The 12,374-nt window shown below is 36.9% G+C and overlaps 1 protein-coding gene across 1 annotated transcript in view; it reads left to right on the top strand.

The window, feature by feature from the left end:
• LOC127438446 (armadillo-like helical domain-containing protein 3) overlaps nt 1-12,374 on the top strand; it is a 35,313-nt gene that overhangs the window by 6,287 nt on the left and 16,652 nt on the right. The window contains exons 5-14 of the mRNA XM_051694045.1: nt 6,483-6,590; nt 6,673-6,765; nt 7,129-7,203; nt 7,290-7,376; nt 9,844-9,900; nt 10,023-10,066; nt 10,178-10,238; nt 10,313-10,359; nt 10,734-10,809; nt 10,973-11,066. Of these exons, the coding sequence (XP_051550005.1) occupies nt 6,483-6,590; nt 6,673-6,765; nt 7,129-7,203; nt 7,290-7,376; nt 9,844-9,900; nt 10,023-10,066; nt 10,178-10,238; nt 10,313-10,359; nt 10,734-10,809; nt 10,973-11,066 (742 nt within the window). The remainder of the gene's footprint in view (nt 1-6,482; nt 6,591-6,672; nt 6,766-7,128; nt 7,204-7,289; nt 7,377-9,843; nt 9,901-10,022; nt 10,067-10,177; nt 10,239-10,312; nt 10,360-10,733; nt 10,810-10,972; nt 11,067-12,374) is intronic.

Raw genomic sequence — 12,374 nt, 5'->3', positions numbered from 1 at the left:
CTCATGAACAGAGATGTTAACTAGTTCCAACGATTCCTTCAAGTCTTTAGCTGTCACTCAAGCGTTCTTTTTTACCTCATTGAGCATTCTGCTGTGTGCCCTTTGAGTCATCTTGGCTGGACGGCCTCTTCTAGGGAGAGTAGCCACAGTACTAAATCGTCTCCATTTATAGAAAATTTGTCTAACTTTGAACAGATGAATATCTAAGCTCTTCAAGATAACTTTGTAACCCTTTATGGCTTTATGCAAAGCAACAATTCTTGATCGTAGGACTTCTGAGATCTCTTTTTTGTGAGGCATGGTCCACGTCAGCAGATGCTTCTTGTGAATAGCAAACTCTACTGTTTACTGCAAAATCAACACACAGTAAAAAATCTAGACATAGTGACCTCCTACTGCTTTTTACTAAATGAACATAAAAGGAATATTTTTTTATATCATTTTTATTTAAATGTACCAACAAAAATAATGAAGAAAATGGTAAAAAAGTGCATTCTTCCTTTTTTTTTGTAAATAGCATTTCAAGTACTATATTTTACACTGACATAAAAGAACACAAGGAATAATATTCAGTCATGTTTAAATGTAACAATAGAACAATATGAAGAAAAAGGTACAAATCAGTCACAAAACAAAGTGCCGTCTGCCAGCTTCTTTAGAGCAAAGTACTTTAAATACCAGTACTACATTTTACACTGATGTAAATTAACACAAGGATTGATATTCAGTCATATTCAAATGAACCAAAATAACAATATGAAAAGTACAATTTATCAGTTTCTTTTAGTGCATAGTGCTTCAAGTACTAAGTTTTTAACGTTTCAAGTAAATGAGCACAAGGAATGATGTTCAATCATTTTTAAATGTAACAATATGAAGAAAGAGTGCAAATCGGGCACAAAAAATGCATTCTGTCAGATTCTTTAGAACAATGTAATTCACATACTACATTTAACACTGTGCAACTGAGGTAACTTAGGTTAAGCATTTTACAATTTTTGAGTTAAGAATACGAGTCTATCAGCTGTTTCTGGTTTAAGAGATACTCTGTGGCATGACACTATGTTTCCACTGGCACTAAAAAATCTCTCAGATCAGGAACTTAACACAAGCACTTCTTGGCAAGTTTAGCAAATTTTGGGAAATTTTCCTCATGGATTCTCCACCACTGAAGTAGATTTGTGTCACTGTCACCATTTGCAGATTGCAAGTAGCTTTCCAGTTCCTTCTCAATGGTCTCTTTCTGGGACATAGCCCTACAAGAAGATGACGATGCTGCCTCTTTAAAGAAGCTCCCCATTTAATTATTTTTATGGGCTGGTGGCTCAGGTGGAGCTTCTGCACTTGCTGTTGTAGTGGACACTACAGTGTCAGGCTCAAAATAAGTGTTAGCAAGTAGGGACTCTAACTCGTCAACAGCTTGGGATTTCACCTCCTTAATTTTGTGGTCCTCAATATAAGTGGTTTTAACCTTGGATCAGTGAGGGAGCAAAGGTTCAACAGCCTGTTGGTCTCAGGATCAGAGTATTTGTCATTGAGGTACTCCAAAATGGAGCTTTTGATTGATTTGGTGTGGTCAGTGCAAGGATGTTGGTATTGAACAGAGAAAGCACAGGTTTGACACAGGAAACTGTCACATAGTCCTCACCTGACAATGCATCGGTGAAATATAGAAGGGACCATAGAACTTTGTGAACTGACTCCAGCACCTCAAGCTCATACCAGGTAGGATCCAAATGTCTTGCCTTTTTATTAGAGGCAAGGACTTTGCTTATGGCTGGTTCTTGCTCCAGGACTTGAGCAATCATTTGTTCCCTGGACCCCCACCTGGTAGGTGACTCTGTAATAAGCTGCTGACTTAGTAGACTGAGGTCCTCCTGGACATTGGCAAGTTCTCTTCTCCTTTTCCAGCTGTGTGAGAAGCTGGCCACAAATTTCTTGCATACACCAATACTACGTTGTGCGGGAATCCCTCATGCTTTTTCTGTGAAAATATTTTGAAAAAAGAAGAAACAATTACACTCTATTTCCTTTAACCTAACTTTGTTAAGAGCCAAACTATTCCACAAATGAAGTGTGAAACCAAAGCCTACTCCATGCTCTCTCCATGACACACACACACACACACACACACACACACACACACACTTTGGAACACGTCCAGCCTTACCTCCAATCTTGTTTCATTAATTGGATGCCAGGTTTGCCAACTCCTGACTCTAATTTGCATTTGTTGACGTCATTAGCCAAGGGGTTCACTAACTTTTTCCACAGCACTGTAAATGTTTAATGGGATATGTTCGATAAAGACATAAAATATTATAACTGTTTGTGTTGTTAGTTTAAGCACATTGTGCTTTGTCTACAGTATACTTATGACTTTGATGAAGATCCATAAATTGGCTTTATAACTCTACTCTTTCCTCACCACCAATAGCTAGTGTTTAGTGAGCGTACTGGCACACTATGGCTGCCATCGCATCATCCAGCTGGATGCTGCACACTGGTAGAGGTTGACGAGAGTCCCCTGTTCACTGTGTAAAGCGCTTTGAGTGTAGTGTCAGAAAAATTGCTAGATAAATGCAACATTCATTCAAGATGTGATCATATTTTATGACCAATTAATGCAGAAAACCAGCTAATTCTAAAGGGTTCACATACTTTTTCTTGCACTGTATGTTGAAAATGTATTGTTCTATTTTCATTTGACTAAAGTTTTTATGAATTGATTTATTTTACATTTTGATGATAAAATCGATATAAACTGTTGATATGGAATTCCGAAAAAAATAAAACAACAAATCAGGTGTCGGCGACTACTGCAAAGTATTGGTACTTGTTCTCAAAAAATGGTATAGGGACATTCCTAACTGCGAATGACGCAATCAAATTCAAAACAACAGAAACATAAAAACTATTAATTTAAAGTTGATTAGAAGTATAGAAACTATATATTTTAAGTTTATTGCAAAATATGTAGGCATATACAAATATATACAGTTGTGCTCAAAATTTTGCATATCCTTGGAGAATTGGTAATATATGTACCATTTTTAAAGAAAACATGAGTGAGCAGGCAAAACACATTTATTTTATTTCTTTTGGGATTCATATTCAACTGTAAGTTATAACAGAATGGCACAATCATAAAACAAAACATGGCAACAATGAAAAAAATGAAATGACCCCTGTTCAAAAGTTCTTAATACTGTGTATTGCCTCCTTTAGCATCAGTGACAGCGTGCAGTCTTTTGTAATAGTTGTCTATGAGGCCCCAAATTCTTGCAGGTGGTATAGCTGCCCATTCGTCTTGGCAAAATGCCTCCAGGTCATGCATAGTCTTTGGTCGTCTTGCATGAACCTCCAGAACCTTCACCCTTTTCTGCTGTAACCACTGGAAGGTCAACTTGGCCTTGTGCTTAGGGTCATTGTCGTGCTGGAAAGTCCAAGAGTGTCCCATGCGCAGCTTTCAGAATCAGCTTTATTGCCAAGTATGCTTACACATACAAGGAATTTGTCTTTTCGTGCAGAAGAATGCAAATTGTCTGCCAATATTTTCTGATAACATGCTGCATTCAACTTGCCATCAATTTTCACAAGATTCCCCGTGCCTTTAGAGCTCACACACCCCCAAAACATCAGTGAGCCACCACCATGCTTCACAGTGGGGATGGTATTCTTTTCACTATAGGCCTTGTTGACCCCTCTCCAAACATAGCGCTTATGTTTGTGACCATAAAGCTCTATTTTGGTCTCGTCACTCCAAATTACAGTGTGCCAGAAGCTGTGAGGCGTGTCAAGGTGTTGTCGGGCATATTGTAACCGGGCTTTTTTGTGGCATTGGCACAGTAAAGGCTTCTTTCTGGCAACTCGACCATGCAGCTCATTTTTGTTCAAGTATCATCGTATTGTGCTCCTTGAAACAACCACACCATCTTTTTCCAGAGCAGCCTGTATTTCTCCTGAGGTTACCTGTGGGTTTTTCTTTGTATCCCAAACAATTCTTCTGGCAGTTGTGACTGAAATTGTTCTTGGTCTACCTGACCTTGGCTTGGTGTCAAGAGATCCCTGAATTTTCCACTTCTTAATAAGTGATTGAACAGTACTGACTGGCATTTTCAAGGCTTTGGAAATCTTTTTATATCCTTTTCCATCTTTATAAAGTTCCATTACCTTGTTATGCAGGTCTTTTGACAGTTCTTTTCTGCTCCCCATGGCTCAGTATCTAGCCTGCTCAGTGCATCCACGTGAGAGATAACAAACTCATTGACTATTTATACACAGACACTAATTGCAATTTAAAGAGCCACAGGTGTGGGAAATTAACCTTTAATTGCCATTTAAACCTGTGTGTCACCTTGTGTGTTTGTAACAAGGCCAAACATTCAAGGGTATGTAAACTTTTGATCAGGGCCATTTGGGTGATTTCTGTTATCATTATGATTTAAAAAGGAGCCAAACAACTATGTGATAATAAATGGCTTCATATGATCACTATCCTTAAATAAAAGACAGTTTTTTGCACGATCAGTCATATTTTCAAAATCAATGCCAAATTTCACAGTTTCTGCCAGGGTATGCAAACTTTTGAGCACAACTGTATAAGTAGTTTGAGCGTGTAGGGAGACTGACTTGATTGCATTTTTGGGCATCACAGTCTCAAAACAGAAATGAAAGTCTAATGTAAATCATCACTGAGAAGAACAATGAGAATTACATGCAAACTCAAAATTAAAACATTACAGTAATGAGATTTTTTGGGGAAAATGTGATTAATTGTCATGAAAATAATGTCACAATTCCCTCTCCTTGTCTATGGTCCCCTCATGCTTTAAAACGTCCACCATTGTGCCTGTACCAAAGCAATCCAAAATCACTTGCTTAAATGACTGGTGTCCTGTTGCTCTGACCCCCATCATCAGCAAATGCTTTGAGAGACTAATCAGAGATTATATCTGCTCTGTGCTGCCTCTATCACTGGACCCATTGCAGTTTGCTTACCGCAACAACGCTCCACTGATGATGCCATTGCATCTACAATACACACTGCTCTCTCCCACCTGGAAAAAAAACACTTATGTGAGAATGCTGTTTGTAGACTACAGCTCAGCATTCAACACCATAGTGCCCTCCAAGCTTGATGATAAACTCCGGGCTCTGGGCTTAAACTGCTCGCTGTGCAGCTGGATCCTGGACTTCCTGTCAAGCAGATGCCAGGTGGTTAGAATGGGCAGCAACATCTCCTCATCACCGACCCTCAACACTGAAGCCCTGCAGGGCTGTGTTCTCAGCCCACTCCTTTATTCCCTGTACACACATGACTGTGTGGCAACACATAGCTCCAATGCCATCATTAAGTTTGTTGATGATACGACGGTGGTAGGTCTGATCACTGACAATGATGAAACGGCCTACAGAGAGGAGGTGCTCACTCTGACACACTGGTGTCAGGAGCACAACCTCTCCCTCAACGTCAGCAAGACAAAGGAGCTTGTGGTGAACTTCAGGAGAAAAGACAGAGAACATTCCCATCACCATCAATGGATCACCGGTGGAGAGAGTCAGCAGCTTCAAGTTCCTCGGTGTCCACATGACTGAGGAACTCACATGTTCCGTCCACACTGAGACCGTTGTGAAGAAGGCTCATCAGCGCCTCTTCTTCCTGAGATGGCTGAGGAAGTTTGGAATGAACCGCCACATCCTCACACGATTCTACACCAGCACTGTAGAGAGCATCCTGACTGGCTGCATCACTGCCTGGTACGGCAATAGCACCGCCCACAACCGCAAAGGGTGGTGCGAACTGCCAGACACATCATCGGAGGTGAGCTTCCCTCCCTCCAGGACATATATACCAGGCGGTGTGTGAAAAAAGCTCGGAAGATCATCAGAGACTCCAGCCACCCGAGCCATGGGCTGCTCTCACTGCTACCATCAGGCAGGTGGTATCGCAGCATCAGGACCCGCACCAGCCGACTTCATGACCGCTTCTTCCCCCAAGCAATCAGACTTCTGAACTCTTGATCTCTCACGATCAATATACATCAGCACTGCACTTTATTAATCTTATTATCTCACATTGGACTGTCATAAATTATATTCTCTCTTTACAACACACTGGAAACTGACTATCAACCGACAGCCTGAATGTCAGTACAGTACAATACAACCTACTGTATATTTTATATATACTATTTTTATTGTATAATGTTTATTCTGTATTGTATGTATTGTATACTGTATATTGTATATTATTATTTGTATAGTGTGTTGTGTGTAATCATGTGTATATTAGATATGTAAATTGTGTAATTGTTTATTGTAAATTGGTATATGTCTCATCACTGTCATGACTGCTATGTTGCTCTGAACTGCACCCAAGACTTTCACCCACTATTGCACTTGTGTATATGGTTGTGTGACAATAAAAGTGAAGGGACAATGCAAAAAACTGAACCAAGACTTGTGCTCTGTTTCTTTAGACGCTGTGTGCACTGTTTCGAGGAGTTCACCAAAAAAACAAATCTGCCACAGGTTTTGACATCATCAACATGCTGATGGGCTTCGACAAAGCTGAGCTCAGAATGAAGGTCAGTCATGTATCGGCACACATGATCATGATGGTTCTATTGTATAGAGGTTTAAGTTCCATTGAAATTGTTTTGTGTTTAGGAGCTGATGGAGAGTCTGGATAGTCTGTTGTGTGGTGACGGATCGGAGAGTCTGAAGAGTTTATGTTTGAAGCTGCTGCTGTGTCTGGTCACTGTAAGATCAACACGTTCATTTCTTCATCATGTCATACTTCTTTTGCATGCACATCTGAGCACTTTTTTTTTCATGTACAACATTCTGGCATTTCGGATATGATGCAAATTTCCACAATGGAAGTCTATGGGGCAAGACTTTGCAAGTAGTCCTACTTCTAAAATTATGATTTAGACAGCTTTACACCTCAAATTACAGAATTACAGAAGCGCTTTAACAAAAGTATAACTTGTACATTGTTGCTTTTAAACCTTGGAATGCCTTGCCCCATAGACTTCCATTTTACTATAAACACAATTTTGTTTGTGTTTACAAACTCAGGGACGTTTCCTGATGTGGTTAAATTGTGTCTTTGTTTTTTAGGTGACAGATAATATCAGTCAGAACACCATACTGGAGTATGTGATGATCAACAGTATATTTGAGGCCATTCTACAGGTTAGATTGTGATTGCGTGAATTACGTTGGGCTCAATTTTACTGTGTTTTAATGTCATGTATATTATAACTTTTTTTTTTGTCTAGATAATGTCTGATGTGTCCAGTCGAGCGCAGCATGGTTATGATTCTGTGGTCCTTTTAGCCCTCCTGGTCAACTACAGGAAGTATGAGGTAAGAGAGAGCCTGTGTGTTAGTAGAAATAAGTGTTGGGTAAGTTACTTAAAAATGTAATCCGCTACAAACTACTAAGGACTTCTCTAAAATTGTAATCCAGTGACTTAACTAATTACTTAATCGAAAAAGTAATCACCTTACTGATTACTTTTAAGTTCTTTTCTTATACATTTCACTGAATTGTTTTTTTTTATAATGCAAACAGAGGTACATTTAAATATTATTTTAGAAAAATGTGTAACCCAATCAATGTATCAAAAATTAATTTAGTTTCTTTCTATCTATCTATCTATCTATCTATCTGTCTATCTATCTATCTATCTATATCTATACATTCATTTTTTTATCCTTCCATCCATCCATCCATTAGTCTCTTTCTCTTTTCTTTCTTTTTATCCACCTTCCTTCTTTCCATGCATATATCTATCGATCTATCTGTCTATCTATCTATCTATCTATTCATTTTTTATCCTTCCATTCATTTTTTTATCCTTCCATCCATTAGTCTCTTTCTCTTTTTTCTTTTTATCCTTCCTTCCTTCCATTCATCCGTCCATCACTCTTTTTATCCTTCCATCATCCTTCTATCTATCTATTTATCCTTCCTTCCATCCATCCATCCATCCTTTTATCTATCTATCTTTTTATCCTTCCTTCTATCCATCCATCCATCCATTAGTCTCTTTTTCTTTCTTTTCTTTCTTTTTATCCTCCCTTCTTCCCTATCTATCTATCTATCTATCTATTTCTCTTTTTATCCTTCCATCCTTCTTTCCTTTTATCTATCTATCTTTACATCCTTCTATCCTTCTGTCCATCCATCCATTAGTCTCTTTCTCTTTTTCTTTCATTTCTTTCTTTTATCCTCCCTTCCTTCCTCCCTATCTGTCTATCCATCCATCAATTTTTATCTATCTATCTATATATCTATTAGTCTCTTTTCTTTCTTTTTATCGTTCCTTTCTTCCTTCCATCCATCCATCCATCCATCTCTCTTTTTATCCTTCCATCCATCCTTCTATCTATCTATCTTTTTATCCTTCCTTCTATCCTTCCATCCATCCATTAGTCTCTTTTCTTTTCTTATATTATCTACTTCTCTTTTTATCCTTCCATCCTTCTTTCCTTTTATCTATCTTTTTATCCTTCTGTCCATCCATCCATCCATTAGTCTCTTTCTCTTTTTCTTTCTTTTCATTCTTTTATCCTCCCTTCCTTCCTCCCTATCTATCTATCCATCCATCAATTTTTATCTATCGATCTATCTATCTATCTATCTATCCATTTTTATCCTTCCATCCATACATTTTCTATCCTTCCATCCATTAGTCTCTTTCTCTTTTTTCTTTTTATCCTCCCTTCCTTCCTTCCTTCCTTCCATCCATCCATCCATCCATACATCCATTTTTTATCCTTCCATCCATCCATCCATTAGTCTCTTTCTCTTTTCTTTCTTTTTATCCTCCTTCCATCTATCTATCTATCTATCTATCTATCTATTAGTCTCTTTCTCTTTTCTTTCTTTTTATCCTCCCTTCCTTCCATCTATCTATCTATCTATTAGTCTCTTTTCTTTCTTTTATCCTTCCTTCCATCCATCCATCCATCTCTCTTTTTATCCTTCCATCTATCCATCTATCTATCTATCTATCCTTCCATCCATCCTTTTATCGATCTATCTTTTTATCCTTCCTTTTATCCATCCATCCATCATTAGTCTCTTTTTCTTTCTTTTCTTTTTTATCCTCCCTTCTTCCCTATCTATCTATCTGTCTATCTATCTATCTATCTATCTATTTCTCTTTTTATCCTTCCATCCTTCTTTCCTTTTATCTATCTATCTTTATATCCTTCTGTCCATCCATCCATCCATTAGTCTCTTTCTCTTTTTCTTTCTTTTCTTTCATTTATCCTCCCTTCCTTCCTCCCTATCTATCTATCTATCCATCCATCAATTTTTATCTATCTATCTATCTATCTATCTATTAGTCTTTCTCTTTTCTTTCTTTTTATCCTTCCATCCATCCATCCATCTCTCTTTTTATCCTTCCATCCATCCTTCTATCTATCTATCTTTTTATCCTTCTATCCATCCATCCATCTATCATCATCCATTCATTAGTCTCTTTCTCTTTTTCTTTTTATCTTTCTTTTTATCCTTCCTTCCATCCATCCATCATCCATCATTATCTATTCTCTTTTTCTTTCTTTCTTTCCTTTTTCTTTTTTCTTTCTTTCTAAGTAGCTGTAATCTGATTACAAAAATGTAAAATGTAATATGTTACACTACTTTTTTAACTAAAAAGTAATTAGATAACTGTAGCTAATTACTTTGTAAACAACATACACCCAACACTGGTAGAGAATTTATTTTCTGTATATTTTAATATCACTCTTGAATATTAAATATCTGAAGCATTGATTATAATATTTCTGTAAAACTTATTGTGTCTGTTATCTGCAGTCTGTGAATCCTTACATTGTGAAACTGTCAATAGTGGACGACGAGCCAACTTTAGATGTAAGTGATTAGGCAGAAGTCTTTAAATTCTAATTTAATTTAAATTCATTTAAATAGTTATTGGTCATTTTCATGTTTTGAGACACTTTCATGTAGAGGTTTAATGTTTAATCTTTTTGTAGGGCATGGGAATGGTCATCCACCATGCACTTACGGAGTACAATAGGTAAAGTGTGATTTGTATTGTTTTAAAGAACAGGTTTAAAGAAATAGTTGTGATAATATTTTTATTTTTGGGTGAACTTGTCCTTTAATGTGTTTAATTTTATTTCCACAGGCAGTATAAAGACAAAGAGGAGGAAAACCAGGGAGGGTTTTTCTCCACTCTTACCAGCATGGTATGAACATGTCTGCCTTAATTTAGCATTTTGAAATGTAACTGTCTGTATTGTAATTCTGCTTTCGTCCACAGGTGGGCAGCATGTTTATTGCTGATGCAGACGAAAAACTCTCAGTGCAGTAAGTCAAATTTAGAAATATGTTAATTTTAATCAAAATAAACTCCTGGGACATGAAATTGCCTGTTAAAGTTGAAGAAATTTGACATTTTATATAAATCGACTATTTTGTATGAAAGCAGACCTTTTTTTGCTATCAACAAGGCTGTGTATAGATTTCGATTTTGTAAATGACACAATCGGGAGGTAACACTTCTGTTAATTGGTCAAGCTGATACAGGTAATCTGGCCAAATTATGCAAAATGGCCAAATATCATCAGCCCGACTGATATATTGCTTTACCACTACATTATAGCAGTGGGTTAATAATGGAGTTTTGTTGAAATGAATCCATGTGTTTGGCAAATGTGTCTGATGACTTGAGTGTCCTTTAGGACTAATGAAGCCATCCTGCTCGCTCTGTATGAGGCCGTACATCTCAACAGAAACTTCATCACGGTTCTTGCACAGGTCCGTTCTGCAAAATGTTTTCTGTTCCCATTATTTTATGATTGCATGATCCCAAACATACAATATGTGATGTTTTGTGATATATTGACAATATGGGTAGATAGAAATGTTATGTTTTCTTTTCTTCAAAAATGTTAATATTAACTATTCTTCTTAAACACAGAGCCATCCAGAGATTGACATGACAGCAACACCCGTTATGCCTGTCCCAGCCTCTCCTACAACTCCACTAGGCACTACACCACCCTCTCTGGACAGTGGGTTCTTTTAGATCTTCAGTAAACATTAGATTCTTTAACAGCAATAGTTCACATAAATGAACATTTTGAGTGGTTTACTGGGGCTCTCAAGCTTCAAAAAGAACAAAAAACCCTCCATAAAAGTAGTACATACTACTTGGGTGATACATTTCAAGTGTTTTGAAGTTATACGATAGCTTTGGAATATAGCACACAACTCATATGGACTGCTTTTTATGGTGCTTTTTTGTAGCATGTAAATTCCACTTTAGCTCGGAATGTTTCATCCTTACTTAGTTAAATAAAACAAACTGCACTAAAAGTATTAAATGGCAGTAGGGAGGTATTTTAGGGGTTATTGGAATAATGAAATGAGCTTTTGAACTTTTTAGACAGCTGTTGTTCAGCAATTAGTGTTGTACACTAGAGCCAGCACCTCTCTTTCATACACTCACTCTCTCACTCTGTTCTTACATTTGTCTTTCTGCATCGCTCCCTACCTAAAACTTGAAATCCAGTATCTGTATGAAATATTAAACCCATTCCCATGCTGGATGTGGAGTGCTCTCTTGCATAAATGTGCCAACAGTGCTCCTCAAATGTGATGTCATCATCTACTTAGTATGGTGTAGAGATTGCAAATCTAACTTGTAAGTGTAGATAACAGTCTTAATTCACATGTTATAAATACTAAGTAGTGTATGTGATTTGATGGTATAGTTTACTATTTAAGGGGGATTTTCAAAGTGTGCATTCATGCATGCTTTTTAGACTTAATATTGCTAATAACTCCTTGCCCAACAGAATAATAACTTAATTTTAGAATGCAATTTTATGACTGTAGTGTTTCCCAAAACTGTCTTCCTACATATAGAATAGTATGTATTTTCCACCTGTGAAGTATATACTTTTGGATGAATCTTACAAAAACATGTCCAGATCACATTACACCCCAAAATCAAAAGAAAAGAAAATGAGACTTTTTATGTTTCTTTATTTTTTGAAAAAAAAAAAAAAAAAAAAAATGCCTTTTTTGTTTTAAAACTATTGTGGCATTTATAATATTATTATATTTATATTAAAGTGACGTTATTATTGCCATGACAACAATGCGCATTTCCCCCCAAAATTCTCATTACCGTCGTGCATCTGAACGTTTTACTTGGAAGTATTTTTGTAATTGCCATTATCAAAGATATTTAATGGTGATTCTCATTAGATTGTCATTAATGTAAAAAAATGTACGTTAAAAAATAGTCATGTAAAATGTAATGTAAAAAAATACTGTAATTTTTTTCAATCAGCATATATTTAAGACAGTATAAC

Source organism: Myxocyprinus asiaticus, chromosome 49 (genome assembly GCF_019703515.2).
Source record: "Myxocyprinus asiaticus isolate MX2 ecotype Aquarium Trade chromosome 49, UBuf_Myxa_2, whole genome shotgun sequence".
Taxonomy (NCBI): Eukaryota; Metazoa; Chordata; class Actinopteri; order Cypriniformes; family Catostomidae; genus Myxocyprinus; species Myxocyprinus asiaticus.
Note: the sequence above shows the minus strand (reverse complement) of the source record. Positions and strands in the feature narration are given on the sequence as shown.